General features: G+C 48.2%; 1 protein-coding gene across 2 annotated transcripts; it reads left to right on the top strand.

Annotated features, from left to right (window-relative positions):
- Psap (prosaposin) lies at nt 1-25,942 on the top strand. Of its 2 annotated transcripts, none has more exons than XM_060369489.1 (14): nt 1-158; nt 13,717-13,850; nt 14,648-14,722; nt 15,693-15,818; nt 16,903-17,103; nt 17,417-17,560; nt 18,418-18,474; nt 21,491-21,622; nt 22,721-22,810; nt 23,023-23,284; nt 23,365-23,522; nt 23,759-23,839; nt 24,021-24,128; nt 25,022-25,942. In XM_060369489.1, the coding sequence occupies exons 1-14, from the start codon at nt 119-121 to the stop codon at nt 25,055-25,057; spliced, it is 1,644 nt and encodes a 547-aa protein (XP_060225472.1). In that variant the 5' UTR covers nt 1-118; the 3' UTR covers nt 25,058-25,942. The 2 variants fall into 2 exon arrangements, with proteins under 2 accessions (XP_060225472.1, XP_060225473.1); XM_060369490.1 differs by lacking the exon at nt 1-158 and adding an exon at nt 367-508.
- The last annotated feature ends 17 nt before the right edge of the window (nt 25,943-25,959 follow it).

Raw genomic sequence — 25,959 nt, 5'->3', positions numbered from 1 at the left:
CCAGTTGGGGCGGGGCCCGCGCCTGCGCACGGCGCTGCGTCGGGGCTGGGGGTAGACTTATATCCGCCGGGTCAGCTGACGGTCGTCTGCATTGCAGCCTGCGGAAAGCAGCGGCGCCATGTACCTTCTCGCCCTCCTCTCCGGCCTTCTGGTCACCGGTGAGCGTTGAGGGGACCTCGGTGTGGTGGAGAGGGACGCCCTAGCGTCCCCTGATCCCCGGAACAGGGCAATCCGGCCTCGTGGACCTCGCCCTCAGCTCGATTTTTCGGGCGTGTTCTGCGCAGGCTCAGGCCGGGGCCAGTTCCAGAGGGGACGGTTGGGCGGTGGGGGAGGCGGCGTGTCCCGAGTGTGCAGGCCTTTATGCAAGGTCTTGCGGGTGGCCGCCCTTCTCCCTGGGGGTGGGGGAAGGGGGGTCTCGGTGACCCCTCCCGCCACCGTGTTGTCCCTGTTTTGGGGCTTGTGATCAACAAGGCCTGAATCTCCATCCTGCATGTCCCAGGCTGCACGGGTAAGGGAGTTGCAGGAAGCGCCTGTGTGTTTGCCCGGGTTGGAGGTTGGTGCGGGGGTTGTGATCTTGGCTTGTGTGTGAGGTCCTGAGCGTAGTAGGTCTTGGAGGGAGTTTGTGGCCCCTATTGCATTGAACCTCTTAATATTTTTGTTTGATCTGGCGAAGCCGTTGACCAGCATTTATTTTGTAGCGAATGTGAGAGCTGGGCAGAGAAATAGTTTTTTGTTTTTTTTTTTTCTAAAATGATACGATGATTGTTAAAAGCTCTGTAGGTTACCTAGGCGGCGAGCGCAGGGGATCCGCAGCATCATCGTGTTTCTGGGAGAGGCCACCTGGTTTGCTGTGGTGGATCTTTCCTCTTAAGTCTTGCCTTAGTCTCATTTCAGTCATCGTGAGGTACAGTGTGAATCGAGATTTTAATCCCCACAGAGGGTCACCTCCTAAGTCTGTATTTTCAGGTCACAGCCCGCCAAAGGAAGCGAACATCTCCAGCTCCCAGATTCAGGGTCTGCTTATTTGTAACTACTCATTGTAGGGGACCCCTAAGGCCCCTGTTAAGTATCCCAAAGTCACCTTAAACTGTTACGTAGGAGCCATGTTGGCCTTGAACGAACTTGCTCTGCAGCTAATGACCTTGAACTCCTGATCCTCCTGCCTCCACTTTCTAAGTGAGGGAAATTACATGTGCTTAAAAGAAAAAAAGTTTGGATCAGGTTAGAGGAGTGAACACCTGTAATCTGAGCATGGAGGTAGGAGGATCTTAAATTTGAGGCCAGCCTGGGCTACAGGGAAAGTTTAAGGCTAGTCTGGACTATATATTGAGATTTTGTTGCAAGAACAATGAAAAATGCACTTGATCCTGTTGGCATTGAGTCATCCCTTGTGAGTTCTGACATCACCCAAGACAGACTTCTTTTTTTCCCCCTTTCTGTAGTGTGTGGCATTGAACTTGGACCATAATACATGGTAGGTGATCACCCTTTTACTGAGTCACACTACATCTCTTAACTGTTTCTTTGGAAAAAGTATTTTTAATGCATATGTAGTTTATTTGACCAGAGTCTAGTTAACTGACCACTTAGGTAGGTGGGAGGGTCCTATCATGCCCTTCATCTAACCCCAGGCCTATAGCTTTATGCCAAGGTCACATTGATAGGAATGCTAGCTTGCCTTGACTAGTCCCAACCATTGAGTTAGTAAAGTCTGTGATATCCGTAGCCCATGTGTGCTCCCCGAGGCTCTTAAGGCCTATATGTTCAGTGTGGCAGTACTGTATTACAGAGTGCTACTCAAACTGGAGAGATTTCATGGCTTGTGTTTTAATGATGTTCTGGATGCTTAGCATGACCCAGGTCCAGTACAATCTTCGCAAAGTGCCAGGAGTACAGACACTTGTTCTTGGCTGCTCTTCACCCATCCAGTCTGCCTGCCTTTCACACCTAGACAGAAAATAAAGACATGCTAAAAGAATCAAAGGTTATTTTTTAAGGTTATCTTAACCTCTTCCTAAGAAATGAGGACAGGTGCCCATACTCTCACGTCAGAGGCTGCTGGCTGGGGGTGTCTCAAGGCTCACGCCCTGCACGTGCTCATTGGCAGGGCTGTGGAGATAAGACAGTACAGGTGGTGAAGATGCTAAGTGCTGGACCTGACCTCAGCTCCATCAGGCCTCACTTGGTAGAGGAAGAGCTCTGAGTCTGGTAGGTTTTCCTTTGATCCCCAGAACACAGGTGCACATGTGCAGGCATACACATTTTTAAAATATATTTAAAAACCTACCCTGTACTGAGTATAATTTCTATGCATACACACATTAAAATACATATATTTAAAAAAAAAACAAAACTGTGCTGAGTGTAGTTTCCATGCACAATCTCCAGAGTGGTGACGTGGTGGCAGGATCCGAGCCTAACCATCGCTTGGCGTCATTGGCTCTGTGCACCCCCTGACTCCATTCATGCTTTGTCTCCTCTGTTTGCAGGAGACCGCTTTGCTCACCCCAGCTTCAGGGAATCTTTAATGTCAGGACATGTAGTTGAGGGGATTGCTCCAGTGGGTCAGAGTTGGTAAGCTGAGCATAGAGAGTTGGCAAGGTGGTGGCAAAGGCAGATAACACTCACCAAAGCTGACATGCCATTGCTGCTGCCATTTGGGCCATAGCTAACCCCTGGCTAACATCTGTATACACTGAGGCAGTGTGTTCTCAGGGATTTTTTTTTTTTTTTTTTTTTTTTTAGGATAGGAGTTTGTGGCCTAGCCTGCCTAAGTTCTGAATAGCAACAGGAACCCCCAGTTTCACCTGCTGATGATGCTGAGTAAATCCTGTTTAGCAAAAGGTAGTGCTTTAAAAAAAAAAAGAAAAAGACAGGTTCCTGCTTGTAGCGCAGGAAGGCTGGCCTTGACTTATGTGCGGCTGTGTGGCACAGGTTAACCTTGAATGCAGTCCACCAGTTTCACGTACAGGAGCATGAGCCACCAAGCCTAGCTTCTGTCAGTTTTGTTTTCTGGGTGTCTGTTTGTGCGGTGTGGGGTATGCACACCTCTCAAAGGCCAGAGGGAGCCGTCAGGCATACCCTGTCAGGTTATCTCACTGGACCTGGGAGCTGGGCTGGTAGCCAGGAAGTCCCAGTCCGCCACCACTGTGCTGGGTGAGGGTGTGCCACTCACAGTGTGGGCGCTGGGGATCTGAACTCAGGCCCTGGGGCTTCTGTAGCAAAACTACTAGCCATCTCCCCAGCCCATCTTGTCAAGTTCTTGAACTATATTTGACAGGTTGTTTTGAAGTATGTTGGATTTGAGTTGGATGGAATTGTCTAGCTCTGAGAAGGAGAACCTAGCCTGTAATTTTTCTTTCATATGCTTTTTATGATCCTGTGAACTCAAGGGCCTTACATGTGCCAGGCGAGCGCCCTAGACTCTCAACCCTATGACTCCATTTTCTCTTGTGAAACTGGAACATCCAGGCTATTGGCAGGATCTGAAATGAACAGGAAGAGGAAGGGCAGGTTGTTGCTCTATGGGGTTGGGGACACTACCGAAGGAGAATGCCTGGGAAGCCCCTAAGGTCAAGGCCTGCTGCTTGGATAATGGCAGGCTGTTTTGAAGCATGGTGACAGGCTTCTAGCAGGGTACTGGCTTCTAGCCTCTAAGCCTTGTTCTCCAGCTGGCCATCAAAAAGGAAGTTACAGATTTCCCACCACCCCTGCTATTGAGGATTGAAGTGAGGGCCTCTTACACATTAGGTAAAGCACAGGTGAGAGCGCCGATTACATTGACCTGCTTGCTTGGTTTTGGTTTTGGTACCAGGGATTGAATTCAGGACTTTGTACATGGTAAGCATCCGAATTCCTATTGCACCCACCTCCAGATCAATTTTTGTTTTTATTTATTTTTTTGAGACAAGTCTTACTCTCTGTTGTCTTGGAACTCACTTTGTAGATCAGGCTGATCATGAATTCACAGAGATCCCCTGCCTCTGTCTCTTGAGTTCTGTGACTGAAGGAGTAAGGCTGTGAACGCAGTCCCTCCTTTTTTGTCCTTGATTGCTGTGCTTCCCCAGTGCTGAGGCTATCGGCGTGCGCTGTATTCCTGTGCCTAGTTTCAAATTACGCTGTTTTATTTGGCTGCGGTACTGGTGAGTAAAGCCAGGTCTTTCTGGATGCTAAGCCAAGCACTTTACTATGGAACTAGATTCCCAGCAACTTTCAACTTAAAAAATGTGAATGTAGCTGGGCACGGTCATTTGTTGTTTCAACACAGGCTTTTTCTGTGTAATGGTCCTGGCTGGCCAGGATTAACTTTGTAGACCAGGCTGGCCTTGAACTCCCAGAGATCCACCTTCCTCTGCCTCTGCCTTGCTTCACTTGCCTGTCTAGTCCTTAGTCCCATTGGCTTTTAATCAAAAGTAATTGAGAGGCAGAGGCAGGTGAGTCTCCATGAATTTGAGGGCAGTTTGGTCTATGTAGAGTTCCAGGACAGCCACTCTGCATAGAGAGACCCTTTAATCCCAGCACTCAGGAGCAGAGGGGTCCTCTCAAAACCAAACCAGTGTTAAGTGTAGTGGTTGGTGTGGAGACTGGCCTTAGTTACTTTATTATCCTCCCCCCTTTCCCCCCTGGAATATGTGCAGTCTTCCTATCTCTGCCTCCCAAGTGGGGATTTACCGGTGTGCAGAGCCACGCCCGGTTCAGAGTTGACTGGTCCAGGTTGGGTATGAGACAGTGGAGCAGAGTGTTATCTAATAGCCAACACTGTGTGGCCTTAGGCCAGGCACTTAACCTCCTGATTTCTTCATATGCCAATTGGAGTCATTGTTACTCCCTCACTACATCGCTCTGAGGGTTTAATGGATTAGCTTGGTGAAGTACTGTTTGCTGCGCACTGATAATCACTTTTTCTTGTTGTCTCTGTTGTCCCACCAGCAAAAGCATGGTGACCCTCTTCTGAGCTTGGCTTGGTGATTTCCTTGGTGTCTTTCACTTTAAGGGATGCTGTAGATTAGCAACAAATTTAAGTGGCTTATTAAAAATGTGTGCTGTGCATAATTACAGAGTTAGGAAAATGAGTAGTTAGCCAGCCACTAAGAGGTAGCTGAACCAGGTTTAACTACCAAGCCAGCTTGTAACTCACAGGTGTTGTCCAGATTGGCCCTGAACTGTTCATAATCCTCCTCCCTCAGCAGCTCAGCAGGAGTCATTCACTCCTGCTCTCTGATTTACAGAAGAGTTACAAAAAGGCAGTATGGCCAGTTCCTGTAACCCTTCACCTACCTTCTCTGTTTGTGTGCACTGCATTGATTTTGTTTTTGGCTTAAGCAACAGGAATTTATTTCTTATAAACAGGGAGGCTATTTGCTTCTCTCTGGAGGAATCTCTTCCTGGCTTGGCATTTACTTTATTATTACAAAGTAGGCTGGCAGGGTGGGCCCGGAGACACTGACTTACTGACCATACTGCAAACATTGCAGAGGTTTTTACCAATTTCCCCAGTAGTCTAAATTCCTGTTCTAGTATTCCTGTCTAGTAGTAATGTCCCCTAGCTGTTTAAAAGTGGTTATGGAGTGTGTGTGTGTGTGTGTGTGTGTGTGTGTGTGCGTGTGCGCGCGCGCGCGCGCGCGTGCGCGTGCATGTCTGTCTGTCTGTTAAGGGGCAGTAGATGGGGTATGGCCAGTAGTGGGTGACTGATGCATGAACCTGAATGCTGGTAGTGCTAATGAGGGCCAGTGAGATGGCTCAGCAAGTAAAGGTGCTTGCCACTAAGTCTGGCCTACCTAGGTTCCGTCCCTGGGACTCACATGGTGGAAGGAAGAGCAGTGAGTCCCTCAGCTTCGACTTCCACATGCATGCTGTGATGAGTGTGTACACATGCGCACACAAGTTAGGGGCTGGAGAGATGGCTCTGTGGCTACGATCACTAGCTGCTTTTGATTGCCAGTCTCCACGTGGCAGCTCACAACTGGCTATAGTGCTAGTTCCTGGGAACTGGGTACCCTTTTTTTGGCCTCCACTGGCACTTCTGTTCTTTAAAACTGTAATTTAAAAGTAGTGTCAGATCTCATTATCTTCAGAGCTTGGGATTGAACTCAGGTTCACAGGTTAGATTGTTTGAGACAGGGTCTTATGTAGTTATGTCTGGCCTAGAACCAATGGCAGTCCTCCTCCTTCCGCTTTTCTGGTGTTGGAATCACAGCCATTTGCCACCATACCTGGTCTATCTGCTTCTCTGACTTGTCCCTCCTGGTAGTCCTAAGCAGTCAAGTCACCCTACCACAGAGCTATTCCCTGCTCTCTTATTTTGAGACAGGGTCTCAGTAAGTGTGGTAGGCTGGCTTTAAACCCTTGTCCTGTAGCCTTGGCAGGCTTTGAATATGTGATCATGTGTCAGCCTCCTGAATAGCTGGGATATAGGGCACTGTCCTCATTGCTGGATTCATCAAATCAAGATTTGAATGAAGCGTTTCAAGTTCTGGCTTTCACATTAAGATATTGTTCCTGGGAGTTGACAAATCCAGAATGTCTCTTTGGGCTTAGGTGAAATACTAGCTTTCACAGTTGTTTGTGGTCAAGCTGGAGGTCACCCCCTCTAGGGCCTGTGGGAGATCTTTCTGTAGGACCCAGGAAGCCAGGCAAATCTGAAAAAGGAACCAGCTATTGTTTGGGGAACTGATTTTTGCTAAACTTGGAGAAAGTGGCAGTTCTCTCTGGTTCTCAGAGTTTGATTTGAGTGGGCAGTGCAAGGAGGGTCCTGAGCAAACTTCAGTGATATGAGACTGTCATCATGAAACCTGTCGCTGTGCATGCTAATAACAGAAAAGAACTAATTAATCCCAGGGAGGAGGAGAGGTTTTCCCCTAGGGACCTCCTCGTGTGTAGAAGACTTCAGAGAGCTCTTGTTCCTCCTATGGGTTGTTGGTGTCCGCATCACTGTCCCAGTGTGAGTGTTTTGCATGATTGTGGCTGCACGTGTTTCTGGGGGATGGAGCCCAGGGTTTGTGCATGCCAGGCAAGTGCTTTACCACTGAGCCCTGTCCTCTTCAAACCTTGACACCTGGCTGGTGTTATTTTAACACGCAGCTACTTCTGTGTTCAGTCTGTTGGGCCACATGACAGATGACTTAAGGAAAAAGTTTGGTTTTGTGAAGAGCTTGCGGTATCCCTACCCCTCTTCGAGGTCTCTGGGACCTGCGTTTAAGACTGCCCCTTGAACAGCTGCTGGGCTGGGTTTACAGCCAGAATATCCAGCTCTTCGCAAGGTGGCTCAAGTGCTTTGAACTCAAGGCAAGTTGTGTTAGTCCTCTGGACAGCAGTGGGAGAGCCGAGCAACCAGCTTAAATGCTAGGCTGTCCTAGCAGCCTGCCTTAACTTAGGCCATAAGAGGAGGGTTGAAATGTTAGGTTTCAGTTTTTAAACCAAGGAAGCCCACAGTAACATTTGTAGGTGACATGCTTGTATCTGAGACCTTCACTGTGAGCAGTCACACAGACCAAGTTCAGATCACAGCATTCTCCCCTTGGCCGGGTCATCTACAGTAATGCCAGTACCAGGGCTGCATGGCCCGAGATGCAAGGGCCTATGCTGTTGGGTGGGACTGACTGCAACTTCCTGGGCCAGCAGTGGAGCACTGTCATGGATGACCAGCTCTCCCGAGGCTGCATCGTGCCCGGGCTCTAGAACCATGCTGCTGTGCCTCTGGCCCTTGCCTGTACCTTCTCACCTGGCTGGAACCTGGGCTGTCCTTCAGGCCAGGATGTGCTCAGGGCCAAGGCATATTGCAGTCTTATCTGAGTATATGAAAGTTCATCTCGTCACCTGATGTGTGGCCATTTAAAGGAAGAACCTTGTCGGGATTTTTTTCTTTTGAGTTGGGATCTCACAAAGCCAGGATGGGCTACACACAGTTCAAGTTCTGTAAGACTGTAGGAGATGACAAGCACGCCATGCCAGCATCTGGAAGCATGGCTGCGTGGAGAGACTGGCACTTTTGTGTATTAGTTTCCCTGACAAATGTCTGCAAGTGGGACTGAGGGCAACACTGCCTCTCCTCTGTTTCTAGGCAACTTGACTGTTGCCATGGTTATACATTTCATTCCCCAGGCAGCAGATCCAGTAAGCTGTGGAATGCAGTTGCTCTGGAGGCTGAACACTTTCTCTTACTAAATTCAAGCGGTATTAGCACAGTTACATAAAATTATTAAAGGAAGGGCACAAGGATGGTCCAAATATAGAGGCTGTTTATCGAATGGCAGGTAGGTGTGTGTTCTAGGCAGGGTGGATAGGCAAGCCTTATATATGATACTGACTTGTTTGGAGATACTTGGTGGACAAAGTGGTTGATTAGGCACGCACATTAGTGGGGTTTAACTTTGACTGCAAAAACCAGAGATCTAGAATTAGAACTGCTGAAGTCCTATAGAACCTGTCGGTCTAGCTTTGGCTGTCCTCTAGAACACCTCTGAGATAGAGACTCTGCATCACATTTTCCATTCTTGAGGTCTGGCTCTTTTTTCCTTCATAGTCCAAGATTGCTGATGAGGTTCTCTAGCCATTGCATCTAAACTGCATGTAAGACATAATGGCCTCTCATGAGCAGACCCTGTTGCAGAGGCGATTGCAATGTGTAATCGGTGTGCATTGGTGTTCTGGGAATGGCTTGTCTTCTGTACAGAACAGTAGCTGCTTAAACAGTTGAAATGCTTATTCTGTTTTAAAAAGTAACCTGAGGAAAAACAGGTTAAAATGTATAATGTATAAATAAAATGCTAAAATGTATATACTAGAACATGAGCCCTTCTCCTCTTGGCTTCCCCTCCAGGGCCACAGTTTACATTTGTCCACATAAACTTCAGAGCTTTCCAGGTACCGGGAGCCCTCATGTTTTCTAATTTCATCTTCACAGAGGTCCAGAGATGGTTTCTATTTTTGCAGATGATTAGCACATTGTCAGGGTTAGTATAAAGCCAAGCAGGGCTTCCAACCAGCTTGGTCCCAGGCTGTAGTCCTTGCCCTTCCAGAGAAGCTTCTATAGTTTGGGGAGGTGATGGGTTGCTGGACTGGGATGTTGGCCTAGCAGGCATAAGGACCAGAGTTTGATCCCTAGAACCCACAAGCCATGAACAGTGGTGTCTGATCTTAACACTGGGGAGGTGGAGACAGGTGGATCATGGGCCTTTCTGGTCAGTCATGGTAACATTGTAAACTGTGAAGCCCAGGTCCTAGTGAGAATCTGTCTCAAGATGCATGGTCCTGAATGACACTCAAGATTGAACTCTATGCACACATGCATACACACATGCATGCACATGTGACAGGCAAACGGACACATGCACAAATAAAGAGCAGGTTCCAGGTGTGTTCTGAACAATGAGGCAATCAGCTGGTATCTACTGCCCAGCGTTAAGGGTCACCGTGCATTGCAATTGCAATGTTTGTTTGCTCCTTGCTTGGCCCCTCTCGTTCTGACTTGTTCAAAACTTGTTTAGTCTCTAGAGAAAGCAGAAGTGTTTTCTAGGTTCCTGGAGATGTCCCCTGCTCATTCCCCTTGTATTCTTGGGACTTGGTCAGTGGCTTAGGGTCTCTGAGGTTGTGTTAAGGCTGTCCAGGTCTCTGCTTCTGAAGTAAATGTCCCGTTCTAATCAGGAATGTGAGTCACCAGGGTCACCAGGAGGTCCTGCTGCTGCCTCAGCTGCACATGACACAGGCACTCAGTGCACTGTGGCGTGACGGCACACATTTTACAAGTATCAGGTAGTGCAGGTCCCTTGAAGCAGGTACTAGTAATACCCTCATGTGCAGACTTAAGAGGCCAAGATCTCCAGGGCGTGTGGCTAGAAGTGTGTACCACCTAAATAGGTGCATGGCCACTCACTGCAGCCAGGTACAGTCCCTGAGAGATCAAGTGGGGGGTGGTTGTGCTGAGCTCAGGCAGCTCAAGTGTTTGTGATTAGATCATCTTGATTCCTCACAGTCCCCTGGCATCAGAAGCTTTGGTTTTAAGGATGCACAAACAAGCTTAGAAGAGCATAGCTTGCTTAAGGCTGTTTGGATAGCAAGCAGCAGAGCTAGACTGGGAGGCAGGTCCTGTCTCCTGGGCCACGTCTAATTAGACATTACTCAGTAGTGGTGATGGGTCTAAAGTCTCAGTCAGAAGCTTTAAATCTTTCAAGTTGTCTCAAGAGTGCCTGGACCACACAGGGCTCTGTGAGCAGTTCTTGCCTCCCAGCCTTCTGTTTTATTTGTGTATGTATAGGGGTGGGGTGGGGGTTAGGTGCAGTTAGGTAATGTGAGTGTGGAGGTCAGAGGTCAACTTGTGGGGGGTTCTGTCCATCTACTATATGGGTTCCAGGTATCTTACTCAGGTTTCCACCTTACCCATTTTGCATCCTGCTTGTTCATTTTGTTTTGGAGACAGTACCAGCTGGCTTCTATAATCCTGCTTCAGCCTCCCAAATACTGAGCTCTCAGGTGTAAACCACCACACCTAACTTCTGTGAGCATTTAAAAAAAATAACACTTATTGGTGTATGGGTAGACAACATTCCACAGTATGCAAGTCGTGAGAGTCAGCACCATCTGCTTCATGAGGATGAAACTTACATCATCAGGCTTGGCAGTAACCATCTTTACCTGCTGAGCCATCTCACCAGCTCTCTGGGGGGTTTTGAGTTTAACAGGTGCCATCAAACCCAGACTCCTGTCAGCCATTCTTACTGCAATAAATTCTGTTGATCCCTAGTTTTATTTTGGGTTATTTTATTATTACATTATTTGCTGGGACTGAGAATTGAACCTGGTTCCCACATGTGCTAGGAAAGCTGTTCGTTGAGCTGTGTCAACCTTTTAAGCCATTTTTTTTTTTTTTTTTTTTTTTTTTTTTTGTTGGTTTGAGACAGGGTCTCACTGGCCCTGGCTAGCCAAGAGCCACCTGCCATTGCCTCCCTTCCTGGTGCTGGTATTAAAGTTGTGTAATCACCACTCCCAGCCTTGGTTTTCTGTTTTTGAGACAAGGTTCTGTGACTACTAGGCTGGCTTTGCACTCACTATGAAACCCAGGCTAGCCCCAATTTATAGTAGGCCTTCCTCAGTTGGGATTACAGGCATGTGTGACCATTGTTATTTAGACAGGATTTCAATTGCTTGTCATGAAACTAACTCTCCCTCCCTCCCTTCCCTTTCTCTCTCTCTCTCTCTCTCTCCTGTCTCTTGCTGTGTGCGCGCGCGAGCGTCAAGCTGGCCTTCAACTCTGAGGCCTTTGTGAGCTTCACAAAGTGCTAGGATTAAAGCTAAAGCCGGGAATGGTGGCATACCTTCTCATCTCAGCACTAGGGAGGCTGAAGCAGGAGGATTTGAGTTTCAGGCTGGCCTGTGCTGTATATGAAGGCCTTGTCTCCGAAGACTAAAGGCAGGTGTGGAGGAAAGACAACAGTACCCCTCCTTCTCCCTCCCCCAAGGAAATTCTTTACTGCCTGGGCTTTGATTGCTGTGCCAGGTCCTTGACTTGAAGTATAGGGTTTAACTTGTGCATGCTGAGTGCTGTTCCTTTCTGTAAGGACATGAATAACAACAGGTTCAATCAGATCTTGCTAGGAGCTCAGGCAAACATTCTAAGAACTTTCTTAGAAGTAGCTAACCAATAGCCTCAGAAGGAAGCTGGTTTTAAGGAATGGGTGTGGAGGGTGAGAATGGAGACCAAAACTTTGCCTGAGTATATAATTTGGGAAATAACTGGCCAAAAAGTGTTGGGGTAATTTTTTGAGAAATATTTGTTTTTATTTTTGATAATCTGTGGGTAGGTGTATGTGACTATGGGTGTCTGTGGAGGTCAGAAGAGTCCCATCTCCCTGGAGCTGGAGTTGCAGGTATTAATTCAGGTCCTCTGCAGGAGCAGTGTGTGCTCTCAACCACTGAGCCATCTTTCCAGCCCTGGGTAATAATTATACTGATAAAAACCCCAGGATTGGGTGTCAACACCTAGCAAGGCAACCCCACCCTTTCCATGGTGTCCCTGTTGTGTTAAAGATGGCTCTCTGCTTTAAGTTGCTCAGTGCTCTGGGGTCTAGAAACAGCCAGAAGAGCTTCTGCCACAGGCAGGACAGGTTCCTCGCCTATTTGAAAACCACGTGTGTATGAGATTCCCCCCCCCCCCCCCGTTAGGGATTCCCTAGGGATCCCACTTGGATTGCCTTTACCCACTGAGTCAAATCGTCACCCCACCCCCATTATTTTCCTTTTGAGATATGAGTCTCAGAGCTCAGTTAGACCATTGTCCTTCTTCAGCCTCTTTGTGTGGGGTTTACAGGCATGCCTCCCAGGGGGTGCTCTGCCATCTGTGTGTTTCTCTTTTTCACTTCTGCAACCTTGGTCTCGATAAAACAGATGTGCACCTGCTTATGTGCCCTCAGATCCCTGGGCCTGCTGTGGTGTTGCCCATAGGATGGGCCCCTTTCTCAGAGTCAGGTCGTTGGATATTGTGCTGGGGGAGCAAATAAGATGCTAAGTTCCTTACCTGCGTCTGTGTCAGTGTTACTTTCAGACTCAGTCACCTGGCCAAAACAGCCTGAACATGGCTTCTGTGTCAAGTTCCTAGAGGGCAAAACCACAGGGTCTGCCTGTGGCTTGGGCTTGTGGTAGAAATCAGTGTTCCCAGAAACCTGGTGGGGGAAATGTTGGCAGTCAGCCATCCTGCCTTCTTGGTCTGCTGGTGTTTGAGCTTGCCAGCCTCTGGCTCCCTATGTGCCTGCCACTGTGCAGTCCTTTACCCAGAGACCTATTTGGCACCTTTTTTCCTCACTGGGGGAAGTACCTGGCAAAGGTGTTTTAACAACAGCAACAAAGCTTAGCTTATGCTGGCGTGGAACCCAAGGCAGGCCTCAGGCTTAGGTCTAAGAAACCTTTGCTATATGACACCACCCTTCCAGCAGTTTTCACCCTGGGTTGGCCTCTGGGCAGTTGAGTTTGGGAACGAGATGTATTTATGGTTTGGTGTGTGTGTGTGTTGGCAGGGAAGGCTGGAGTGTGGGCAGAAGTTTTATTGTTCATGTCTGGTATCTGAGAAGGTATAGGCTGTCAGGCCGGTGAGCTGGCTCCGACTCCTTTGGGAATCTATCTCAGTGGAGCTTGTGAACTCCTCAGTAGAACCATGTCATTCATCCCCTTAGTCTGTAGGAAGAGTCTGCTCATGGATCGCTGTGTGAGCTATATACATGTTGGCTAAATGTAGGCATGTGACTCACTGGGTGTCCAAGTGAAGTAGTGTGACTGAGGGGTGTGGGTTTCTCTTGTTTGACTTGAGCTAGGTGTCTCAAGCTTTCAGCAGAGGTTAACACCCTCTGACTGCTGGAGTTGGTCCTCATGTATCCCATTTTCTTGTGTCTGATAAAGTCTGTTTTTTGTTTTGTTTTTTGTTGTTGTTTTGAGATAGCATATGACCATGTAGCCCAGGTTGGTGTGAGACCCACCACCCCTGCCTCAGCCTCCTGCATGCCATGCTGGAATTGTTATAATCAGATTTTGAGGACAAATGTGTCCTGTCAGTCTGTGGCTTAAGAAAGATTCTCTACGTGGTCAGCCATTCTATGATGCAGTTTACATTTCTTGGGCTAGTGAGGACCAAGTATCCACATAGGCAGCAGGCAGGGCTAGTCCTTAGCTCTGTGGACTTCTGTACTGGGCTTGTTGGAAAGGAGTCCCTCCTTACCCTCTTTCTCCTTTTAGCTCTGACCAGCCCTGTCCAAGACCCGAAGAAATGCTCTGGAGGATCAGCAGTGCTGTGCAGAGATGTGAAGACAGCAGTGGATTGCGGTGCTCTAAAGCACTGCCAGCAACTGGTCTGGAGCAAGCCCACAGCAGTGAGTGCACCCTCCAACATCTGTAGAGCATTTTGTCATACTGTCCTTGGGGACACTGGAGACAGGACCTGCTTCAGGTTGTCCCCAGCTCACCTCAGAAATGGAGAGTCAGAGTCCAGTCCTGTAGGGCCCTTGTCTCTTGGTGGCCCCACACTCTCGTATGGCCCTTCCTTCCGGGTCTACCCCACACCCCAGATGCAGGGCTGGTAGGTTTTGATACAAGCACCCAGGCAGGCATACCAAGTCTCCGTCACTCATCCCAGGAAGCTCAGACTATGAATACTCACCGTTTCTCGTTGCTTAACCAGGCCGACCATTGACTGAACCTGGAGACTGCTGTAGCCATACTATTTTGTTTCTAGCTGTTCTGCCTTTTGGATGATGGTGGTGATGAACAGAACACTCTAGTGTGGTGCTCAGAGAAGTGGAGGAGGTTAAGCACAGAATGGCAGGGCTGTCCTAGACACGGTAGGGCGGGCTAAGTGGAGTGCGCCTTCTAAACTCCAGGGCCTGATAACCTACTTTTAGCAAGAGAAGAAAATTTGATTAAAAGGTGCCTAACCACTCATTATCTTGTGGCTAGAACCTTCTTATCTGGGTTCTCATTTGCTCACAGTCACTGTTTTGAGTATTACTGCCTCTTATCAAGTTTTGTGTGCATTGAGTGAGGACTGTGGAATGTTCTGTATCTGCAGCTTGGTGGTGATTAGAATAGCATCTTGCACGGGTGGGGGAGGGGTTGACATGATGTGAACTGTTCAAACATGCAGAACTTCTGTCATGCTCTTTCCTCTTAGAAATCCCTTCCATGTGACATATGCAAAATGGTTGTCACTGAAGCTGGGAACTTGCTGAAGAAAAATGACACTCAGGTAAGTTACTGTGGAGGAGGGTGGGTGTGGGTCTGGATGTCCAGAGAGGAGTCCCGTTGGCCAAGGGGTGGTAAACCCTGTTATATATCATGCCTTTCAGGACATACTAAAATCTGACAGAACATGTTTGGTTTGTTCTTAAAGATCTTATTTTTAATTTTTAGAGATTTTTAAAATTCATTTTTCTTTTAATATTTTGTTCTCCAAGGCAGGGTTTCTCTGTGCAGCCCTGGCTGTCCTGGCCTTGAACTTAGCGAGATCCCACCTCACCTGCCTCTGCCTTCTAGGTGCTTGGGTTAAAGGTGTGCACCACTCTGCCCGGCCTTATTTTTCTGTTATGAGTATGAATATCTTGCCGGAATGTGTATTTGTACCATCTACGTGCCTGTGCTCAGAGATCAGAAGAGGGCATGGAATCCCCTGGAACAGCTAGCTGCTGCAGATGCTCGTGAGCTACCGTATGGGTGCTGAGAACTGAACTCAGGTCCACCGCAAGAGCAGCCAGTGCTTTTAACCTTTGAGCTGTCTCCACCAAGATTCAAGGCTCTAGTACCTGCTGTCTTCTTGAGGCAGAGTTTACTAGGTAGCCCAGGCTTTCCTTGAACTTGCTGTCTTGAGTACTGGAGGCATCAATTTTGTGTGTGTACTTGTGGTATGTGGGTTTGATCATCTGTGTTTGGGCACGTGGAGGCCAAGGTCAGTTCTTTGGGTGTGTGCGTCTCTCTTCACTCAGTTCACTACACAGGGCCTCGTCATTTCAGCTAGTCTGTCTGGCCAGTTCCCTGCTGGGATAGGCCTGTTCTCATACACATGCGTATTCCCCACTTCCCCAGCGCTAGGGTTTGAGGTGAACTTTGCCAGCCCTGGCTTTTATGTTTGTGGATGCTGAGGACCCACACTCAGCCCTACTTGATTGTTGCTGAGGTCACTGATGAAAGCACCTTTTTCCTTGTGTTGTGTCCTTTTACAGGAGGAGATCCTTCATTACCTGGAGAAGACCTGTGAGTGGATTCATGAGTCTAGCCTGTCCGCTTCATGCAAGGAAGTGGTTGACTCTTACCTGCCTGTTATCCTGGACATGATTAAGGGAGAGATGGTAGGTGATGGAGGAGGGCCCTTTTTAAGGTACTTCTAGGGCCCAGAGCACAGGGTCTGAAAGGGAAAGTGGGTTCATGGCTTTGGGTTTCTCCTGCAGCTCTTCTTTTTAGGGTTCCTTGCATGGAGTAGCTGTGGCACAGTGAGTTTCCTGTCTGTGATTTGCTAGGGCCAGGGTGCCTTGAGTTGGACTCCTGCATCCTGTTGATAATAGAAATCGGTATTCTGTCAGGCCTTTATTTCTACAGCAAACACGTAGCTTCATCTCTGTGAATGTAGAAGTCAGACTAATCCTGAGGATCTCGTGAGGGTTCAGCTACTAGGATGCTCATTTGCCATTCAAGTGTACACTGTGTCCAAACTAGATTGAAACTAGGTACCAGAAGCCAGGAGTCAGCAGTCAGAACTAGGAGCTAGTTCTGTGGAATTTGAAAGGCCTTCAAGGAAGAAGGGTTCCTGAAGCCAGCCAGTGGAGTTAAGAGGGCGAAAGGTGAAACCAAGGTTTTGTGAGGAAGGTGGGCATTTGACACACAAAGCCATCTGTGTCCCATGGCAAGAATAGAAAGAACACTACAGCATTTCTAAGAGGTGTGGTGGGGACAGATGCACGTTGTATTTGGAAGGTGGCCATACTCATGGAAGGGGAATATAGGAGCCTGGAGGTCGGGGAAGGTCTGAGAAAATGGCCATGCAAGGAAGCAGGTTGAATGGGAGAGAATTTGATGAGAACTGAAGATCTTCCTGAGGTGGTCATGCATATAGGTCATGATAAGAGAAGAGGATTTGTGAGCCAAGTGAAAGGTGTTTGTTTTAAATTGGTGGGTTATGTTAAGCCATGATTCAGTCTCTGCTCAGTGGCTCATTTTCCTTTAAGGAAGAGCTGATTGTCAGCAGCAGTGACATTTGGGGGCCTGGGAGGCCTGTGCAGGTTAGGCACTTGGGTTGTAGCTTTCCTATTCTTCCTAGGTACACTGAGTGGTGTAGTGTTTCTTTTTTTAATGGACATGAGAGAGGGGCTGACTCGATGATAACAGGCTTCTCTTGCCCTGTGGGGAAGGCTTTCAGCTGTGTCTTCTCCTTTTCAGAGCAACCCTGGAGAAGTGTGCTCCTCACTGAACCTGTGTCAGTCCCTTCAGAAGTACTTGGCAGAGCAAAACCACCAGAAACAGCTGGAGTCCAACAAGATCCCGGAGGTGGACATGGCCAGTGTGGTAGCCCCCTTCATGGCCAACATCCCTCTCCTGCTGTACCCTCAGGATCACCCTCACAGCCAGCCCCAGGCTAAGGTTAGCTGAAGGCAGGTGGAGTCAGGGTGAGCGCAGCAGGGGCATCACATTCACTGCTGAATAGAACTTCATTCTGTTCTTTGACACTGTAGTCTCTAAAAGATTTTAAATACTTAAAATGCCTACCCCCTACTGAAGCACAGGCTCTCCCTTCAGGCCACGCCCACTGCCAGCTTCATGCAGTGCTGTTAGGAGATTGAAGGGCCTGAAGGTTAAAAGCCTGGCTCCCAGGAGCTGTTGAGCCTGTCATTTCTGGTGTGGCATCTCCAGAGATGCTGCACTCTCACAGGAGCTTGCTGCTGTTCTTCTGTAGGCCAGCGAGGATGTCTGCCAGGACTGTGTGAAGCTGATAACTGACATCCAGAATGCTGTGAGGACCAACTCTACCTTCGTTCAGAGCTTGGTGGAGCATGTCAAGGAGCAGTGTGACCGCCTGGGGCCCAGCATGGCTGACATGGTGAGCCCCTAGCCCTGTGCTTTGGATAATGTTCTGGGCTAGGGTGGCAGCAAATAGTGACCATCCAGTGGCTCTGAGAAGGGTGCTTCAAGTGCCCCTTTCCCCAGCTGCTTTTAGTGGGATATAGATAGATTTTAGTTACTTTAATAATCACTTTAGTAAAGATGTTTTTATTTCCTTTGCTATTGCTATGTATTAGAAACGCTCGATGTGTGCCAAAGTGCATATAAGATTGCCAGAGGACAACCTTTGGGAGTCGGTTGTGGGTTCTCAGAGATAAAATTCAGTGTCAGGCTTAATGGTATCACCTCTACCCACTAAATTGTCTTCCCAGCCCGTGTTTAAAGAATAGCTGTGGTCTGTGAATTAGGCTCTCAGTTCTGTTTACCCTGGAAGTGGGTCACCTGATGAGCAACTTGAAGGACAGTCTGGGTCTCAGTACTCTCTTAGTGCACTGAGAGCCTCTGAGTGGCTTTGGAAGCTTCCTAAGTGTTTTCCAACTATATTCTCTAGCTTATTAATAATGGTTGCTCTGTGACCTTGGGCATTTGGGTTATCAGACACTGAGGACTCCCAGATCTCTTATTCTGACATCTTCATAGTTTTTTAATAGGGTATAGAATACCCAAATTACTGTATTATCTTAGTAAATCTTGAAGAGACATGTGTCTATTCTGGGATTTTTTTTTTTTTTTTTTTTTTTTTTTTTTGGTCTGTGAGAGCAGCTCTCTGGTCCAGGTTGGCCTCAGCCTCTGGTTGCTGGGAATATAGGCCTGTCTGTGCCCATTTGTAAATCACCAGTTGACACTATTGAAATGCCAGTTGGGTTGTAACGAACTTATTCTTTTTCTCTGCAGTGCAAGAACTACATTAACGAGTATTCTGGTGTTGCCGTCCAGATGTTGATGCACATGGTAGGTGCCCAGAGACCTCTGCTTAGCATTTGCATTTGATGACTTCACGCTTTAGGATCCTCCTTTTCCACTTGGGCCAGAGTACACTCTCAAGCAGACTCTCAACTCATCCTAGCCCATCCTCCTGCTAGCAAAGTCTTCCTTAGCTGATGTGATCCTTGGCTGCCCTGACAGCTGTCCTGGTAGCCTGGGTCTGCTAGTCTTGTGCATGTGTGAGCTGGCCATCAGATTGCTATTTGTGCCTGAATGCTGGGATCTGTAGGAGCTTCATGCCACTAAGTCAGGGTGGGAGAATTCAAGGACAGCTGTGTTCTGGTTCAGGAGGGAAGGAGTACTGCCTGGCAGAGCTGGCTCTGTGTCCAGGGAAGCAGGATTAGCTAGAGTTGCTGCTCAATTCCCTAGCTCCTAAATTGGCATCAGATAATGTCCAAGGGTTGGGTTAAGGGCTTGTTCCTGTGAGATATGGAAAACATGGGGTCTGGGGGAGACAGCTGACTATTGATCAGTGTTGGCTTGTAAGACCGCAGGGAGCAGGTGCTGAGACTCCACAGAGTGTGAGTCCTTTTTCATGCTTGGACATAGGCACCTTCCTGCGTTGTGTGCACTTACCACTCATCTTGGACTTACCTGCTCCCTAAGCAGTCCCTCTGGTTGGGTGGCTTGTTTGGGTTCATTGCTCATGGCCTGAACAGTAAAAACATCTAAAGGCAGCTTATAATGACCTCCATGGTAAAGATGCCCCTTTGATGTGAAGTGGCCTGGTGAAAGGTAACTTCCGGGGAACTTCAGTCATTTTTATTACAGTGTCGAGGAAGTTGTTTTGAAAGCTGTTTTTCTGTGTCAGATCATTTGAAAACACACCAGTGAAATAATTTCATATGCTATTTTAGTTTAAGTTGCTTTTTCCTCCAAAAAAATATTTTTTTTATAGGAGAAATACATTTCACTTGCCTTTTCCCCTAAAAATATCGGTCTCATTTTGTAGTCCTTGCTGTCCTGAGATCTGCCTGCCCTTACTTCCCAAGTTCTGGGACTGATGGTATACACCCCCAAGCCTGCCTGGTCATTACCCTGACATGTGGCTACATCCTTCATCAAACTGTAGCTAGAACATCATGTATATGCCCTCTGCGGGTTGGGTACACTTTGGAATGGTAGTGTCCCTCCCTGTTTGTCACTTAGGGTAACTGAGTCTGGAGTTCCTAACCCAAACCCATATACCCACCTTGCAGGCTGGCATCTGGCCTGAGGTTGTGGAGTTCGTTCCATGTAGCCCTCGGAAAGGCCGTGTGATTAACTCCAGGAATGGAGACCCCTCCCAAGGATAGTTTTGACCAGCTCTATAGCATGGCCTATCCCTTGAGGGCTGCACTAGCTTCCTAGGCCCCATACTTACCTTCCTGTCAGGGCATTCCCCTTAAGATTTCATGACATCCCTATGCCTAACTGCTTGATTGTTTTAATTTTTCTTAACCGTTGTGTCCTTTCCTTTCTCTTATTTTCACCTTCGATTTCCTGTTTTTTTGTTCAACAGAATAAGGTATGTGAAGAGAACTCGCTTGTGGTAGTGGTCTGCTGCTTCTAGTTGTTGGCTCTTCTCTCGTTTTTTTTTTTTTTTTTTTTTGGTCTGGCATGGTGAGCTCTAACAGGGTCTATGGAAGGTCTCCCCATACTAGGTATCCTTTCCCTAAGTTTATCCCCCCTTTTGGAGGGCCAGAAGGTGAAGCTGGCAGAGCCTGTGCTTAGGACAGCATACAGCACACATGCCTCTCACCATGGTGATGATGGTGGTACCTCTGCTTCCTTCAGTGAAGGCACAGGCCCTTTCACAGTAGGTAGCATTGCATGACTTAGTGCTGTCTTCCTAACCCCAGAAACGCTTCTGCATGAACAAACTAGATGCAGACAGTGGCCTGGCCTACTAGACAGAGACACTTGTATGTGATTTCTGAATTGAGGCTTCAGCCTCACCAGGTGGCATGTTGCTGAGCCATTGCCCTTTTGGATCTGTTCTGAATGTTCCCTTCAGGCTCTTGGATTTGAGTTCTAGATCCTGGTAGGCATTTTGAATCACATAGGAAAAGACTTAAGTTGAAATGCCTGAATTTTCATTTACGTTGCCTGGGAGAGACAGGCCCCTGAATCTTGGCACCTTCCCCTCCTGCCAAAACAAAAACAGACAAAAACCTTTGGTACTTTCAGTCTCATTCTGACCTCTATCTCCCAATCTTAAGATATGTTAATAAAGACAGGGAATTTGGGGCACATGGCCTTAGTTCTCCAGCCTCAATTGTACAGGTGGACCATGGCCATGATCTTGTTCTCAGTATCCCTGCTTCCATGCTGGGCTCACAGCTGAGGGCTAGTTGCAGTTGGTTTACATAATACACATAATACACAGGTGGATGGGCTTGCTCTTGGCTTTTGTGGTGTGATAGTCAGAATAGTCACACTTGGTTCCCCGTGGCTTGGTGTTTAGATGATGAGAGAGGAGCTGTTTGAAGCCTTGTGACTAGAAATGCCTCATCAGTTTGGGTCCTGGGCTCTCACATGTACTATGTATAGTTGTGAATATCAAATATGGCTTTTAAGAAAAGCCAGCATTTCTTCCCCTTAATATATCATTTTAAATGGTGCTGTCACTGAAGTGTGAGTTGGGGGGGCATTTGATTTCAATTCTGATACATTGTGCTTTCTGTGAGATGATGGGAACCTTATAGTTACCATCCAGAGAGCTTATCTCTGACAGTGAGCTGAAAGACATATGTAACCTGGCCTAGGGGTACAAAAAGTACTAGAAGACTATCCTATGGTGGCTCTGATAGCAGTAATCAGGCCATTTCCTCTAGATAGAACTCTTTAATTGAAGTCCTGTGGATTGCATCTGAGAGTTCAGCCAGCCTGAGTGGGAGGAGTCAGCTTTATGCTAGAACCTTAGCACCCTGACCTGGTATCTAATGAGGGGGTTGAAGGGCAGCAAGCACAGGCTGTCTGACAGTGGCTGTGCTTTCTTCAGCAACCTAAGGAAATTTGTGCACTGTTTGGCTTCTGTGATGAGGTCAAGAAGGTGCCGATGAAGACTCTGGTCCCCGCCAATGTGGCCATCAAGAACATCCTCCCTGCCCTGGAACTGATGGAGCCCCATGAGGTACTTGTCCCTGTTCTCTGCTGACTAGGCCTGATCACCCTGTTCTTCCACCCTGTCATATCCTCTCCGTTCCTTGCCTGGCTTCTAAATGTATTTGGAGTTGAGACCTGGAGTTCCAAGTGCCTATATGTAGATCCCAGCCCTAGACCTTTGGGAAACTCCTGTTCTGCAGGCAACGGTAGAGGGCCTGGCTCCACGTGTGCTTTTTTGGTCCTGTCCCTCAGAGCCACATCACAAACTAGAGGTTCCCAAACACGTGCTGAAGTGGGGACAGCAGCCTCATTGGGCCTGTGTGTATGTACATAGGCAATACTGTGTCCTTAGAATCCTTCTTTGGCCGGTGTATGTTGTTCCATTCCATAATGCATCTGCATTGAATATGGTTGTGGGTCAGGTAGTATTCTGGTATGCCCTGTGTCCCTGCCTGCTCATGACCTGATGGCGTCACACAAAAAACATATGCACATTCTTCTTTTTCAAGAACGTCCATGGCATTTGGCCTAGCTGTCTCCTTTTCCATTACCTGGACACACTTCTGGTTCTAGAGCACTCATGGTGTCTGGCTTAGCTATCCTTTGTACCATCGCCTGGATATGCTCCTTTGGTTCTAGAACACCCATAGTATCTTGCCTACCTGTTGCCTGTTCTGTCTCCTTTATTTTCAGGGTGTAGCAACAGGAAAGGACAAAGCATCCAATGGAATAACGGAATTGTCTGGGTACCACTCTCTCCTCCCACTCTAGTTCATGAGAGAAGGCAGTCATTAGAATTAAAGATTCCAATCTTTGGAGTATACTGAATTCTAAGGGCCTATTAGATAGCAGAGATGGAAGCTGGCAGACATAGGGGTTCCCTGCCAGCACTGTATTAGCAGAGCTGGATTCTGAGCAGCAGTTTCAGGTGGCAATGAGATTTCAGGACTGTCTTCTAAACAGGCAGGTACCAAATTTGTTCTACACTGCCATCTGCCTCTCCCACACGAACACAGGATGGTAAAGTGATGAAATGTCCAGGGGACAGCTGCCCCAGGCAGGAAGGGACAGCCTGTACTTCCTGAGTGGGTGCACTAGGTGAATACTCTCCTCTTGCCCTTCACAGAAGGATCTGATGCAAAATGCGATTTTCTGCCGGGCTTGTCAGTTTCTGATGCAGAAGGTGTCTGAACTGGTTGCCAACAATGGCACTGAGGTATGCAGGCTCTTGCATGGGAGGTCTGCTCTGTACTCCAGTCATAAGGTGTCCATGGGATGTCATCTCCTGGCAGATGTACACCCTAGTGCCCAGTGGGAGGTTTCCAGGGGAGGGATCTAGCACTGCACTCTTGACTAGTTCCCTGGTGGGTCTAGGGTATCTTCTTCCTGTCTACCTCTAGTATGATACAATCCTTTCGCCTGTTTCAGGAACTATTAATTAAAGGTTTGGGCAACGCATGCTCACTGCTCCCCCCTCCTTCTTCAACCAAGTGCCAGGAGGTGGTAGAGACATACGGCCCTTCCTTGCTGGATATCCTTCTGCACGAGGTGAGCCCAGACTTGCTGTGTAGTGCATTCCTCCTCTGTTCTGCTAGCCCTGATTCGCTGGAGACACTTGAGCAGCCTGCATTGCCCCTTGTACCTGCACTGCCAAAAGAGACCGAGTTGCCCAAACAGTCTGCATTGCGCGGTAAGTCCAATGGGAAAGGGCCCATTCTCAGGTTAAGGAGGACCTTGCCAATATTGAGGCCTACATTTTCTTTTCTGTAGCACATGTGTCTCCTCAGAAGAATGGTGGGTTCTGTGAGGTGTGCAAGAAACTGGTCGGCTATTTGGAACACAACCTGGAGAAAAACAGCACGAAGGAAGAGATACTGGCTGCACTTGAAAAGGGTTGTAGCTTTCTGCCCGACCCCTACCAGAAGCAGGTATGGGCATGGCTGGCTACTGCTAATGTGCAGTACACACGTGCAGGGGGATCCTCTGTGCTGTAGTCTTGAAGCTGAGAGGCAGCACATGGAGCTGAGGAAGGAAAAGGACCTAGGCTAGTGGGATCAGCCTCTGGACCCTGAGTTCTGAAATGGCACGGTCTCTGGGTCTCTGGTATAATGTCTAGCTGTGTGGACACAACCAAAACTGTAACCCATGTCTGTTTCCTTGGCAGTGTGATGAATTTGTTGCTGAGTATGAGCCCTTGCTAGTGGAAGTCCTTGTGGAAGTGATGGATCCTTCCTTTGTGTGCTCGGTAAGCCTTGCCAGATGCCTGGGCCTTGCACTAGCATGGATATGGTCTAAGTGGGGTGGGGTCGGGGAGCAAGAGAGCCAGAACTCTGTCAGATGCTGGAAATGGTTCGGTCTCAGCAATAAATGGGCTTGGCAGGGTGGCTTATTTTCATTTTTTGTTTCGTTTTGTTTTTGTCATCCAGAGAATTGGAGCTTGCCCTTCTGCGTATAAGCTGTTGCTGGGAACTGAGAAGTGTGTGTGGGGCCCTAGCTATTGGTGTCAGAACATGGAGACTGCAGCCCGATGCAATGTGAGTGTCCTAGACTGCCTTCTACAGAGAGGATTGCCTCATGGAAATAGAAGAGCCATAGCCCTAACTGTGCTTTTGTCTAGGGTGATAATGTGGGTGCATACTGACCTGTGGGATGTGTGGAAGCCAGAGGAGAATTTTGTGGAACTGGCTCTCTTCTCCCACTCCTGAACTCAGTGCATTATTAAGCTTCCATGGCATGATCTCTTCTTACCCATTGTGCCATCTCAGTGTCCCCTAGTATTTTCTTTCTTATTGATCGTGTGTGAAAATACACGATCACTAGGAATCCCAAACCTGTGGGACCCATGGCCCATGCCTCTGCACAAGTCCTCAGGGCTCCCCATGGGTTTCCTGGCTGAGGCCCATTTTGAGCCTTGACTCAAGGGTGCAACCAACACTGTTTTGAGCATCCCTAGGGGCTAGACTTGTTTACACTACTAGTAGGGTATTGGACCTGGATTCTGGTAAATAATACTTCCACTACCTTTGCTTTCTCTCCATGGTTCCATGTCAGGGAGATGAGTCAGCCTTGGCCACTGCTGGGCTATCTGTACTGTTACACCCTATGGGTAGCATGTGGGCCTGAAGCTGCCCCTTTTGAGCCCTTGTTGCCTTGCTACTGCTGGATGAGATTTTCGGTTGAACAGCAGGACATACCTGGGGACCCACTGACAGTGGTTGAAGGGGTCCTGCTGTACCAGTCCTTTTACAGGACAGCAATGGGCTATGTCTCTCTGGTTCTGGCCACAGGTCCTCTTTTGATACTGCCCTAGGTTCTTAGCATCTGTGACTTGTGTGAAGCTAGGCCACATTTTGCAGTGATGCTGTTGTGCAGGTGAACCAAGAATATTTGTCCTGTGCAGCCTAACCATCTCCTTTTCTCCTCGCAGGCTGTCGACCATTGCAAACGCCATGTGTGGAACTAGTTTTCCAGCTTGCAGAAGTTGCCTACTTGTGCGTCTAGGGTAGCACCCAGATCTATTTGACTTCATAATAAGTAGGAACCCCCCTTTTTTGGTCTGTCTCCCATCGCTCCCCTTTACTAGAGGATTGCTGTCTAGTGTCATGTCTAGCCCCTTCAGAGTCCCCTTTCTGTTTGAAGGATGAGGACATTTAGGCATCAGCTCCTCGGTTGCCCTTTCACCCACCTGCTGGAGGAGGGTGGTGAGCCAGAGGGCAGAGGCATTTCCTGAGGCCTAACTTGGTGTGTAGGAGGTATGGTGGGAGCTGCCTACCTTCCTGTGGTACCAAGGAGTTTTTTTGAATGATTAGAAGCACAGAATTGTCAGGCCTTTAGAATAATGGAGCTGCCATTGTCACAGCACAGAGCTTTCGGAAGCACCCGCTTGGGCCCTTGCTATCCATAGGCTACTCTTTCGCTCTGCTTTCCTGTCTTCCTGTCTGCCTTGTTGGGGGTTCTGTGGGGTGGGGTGGGGCGGGGAGGGGAAAGTTCTGAATGTAACTTGCCCGTGCCGTGTGGTGCTCTTGTGGTCCTGGCCTTTTGTGTGTGAAACGTGTGAACAGTGGTCTCTGCCTGGCTGTGGGGCCCCTGCACCCCCCTTTCCTACCTTGTAGCTCTTCCTGTTGAACTGCCCTTTCACCTCATCATTGGAGGAAGTGCCTGCCTATCAGTGGGTGATGAGCTAAGGGGTCTCTGTGTACAGGAACTGCATGGAATCTTGGATGGCTGAAACTTCCTGTGCCTCCGGTTGCCAGGAGACAGCCAGCAGGATGGGCATGTGCAGTTACATGGACCTAGATTTTGTTTTGCACTAAAGTTTCTATGACTGAATAAAGTTCTGTTAATCAGGTCTGGGCTTGTTTTTTT

The sequence above is a fragment of the Meriones unguiculatus genome, chromosome 16 (genome assembly GCF_030254825.1).
Source record: "Meriones unguiculatus strain TT.TT164.6M chromosome 16, Bangor_MerUng_6.1, whole genome shotgun sequence".
In the NCBI taxonomy this organism is placed as follows: Eukaryota; Metazoa; Chordata; class Mammalia; order Rodentia; family Muridae; genus Meriones; species Meriones unguiculatus.
The sequence above is the reverse complement of the archived record's forward strand: the minus strand, read 5'-3'. Positions and strand labels throughout refer to the sequence as shown.

Excerpts from the sequence above, each read along its gene's own strand:
- Psap (XM_060369489.1), top strand. The coding sequence starts at position 119 with ATGTACCTTCTCGCCCTCCTCTCCGGCCTTCTGGTCACCG. Across the intron at positions 159-13,716 it reads CTCCGGCCTTCTGGTCACCG|CTCTGACCAGCCCTGTCCAA; the intron begins GTGAGCGTTGAG and ends TTCTCCTTTTAG. Across the intron at positions 13,851-14,647 it reads TCTGGAGCAAGCCCACAGCA|AAATCCCTTCCATGTGACAT; the intron begins GTGAGTGCACCC and ends CTTTCCTCTTAG.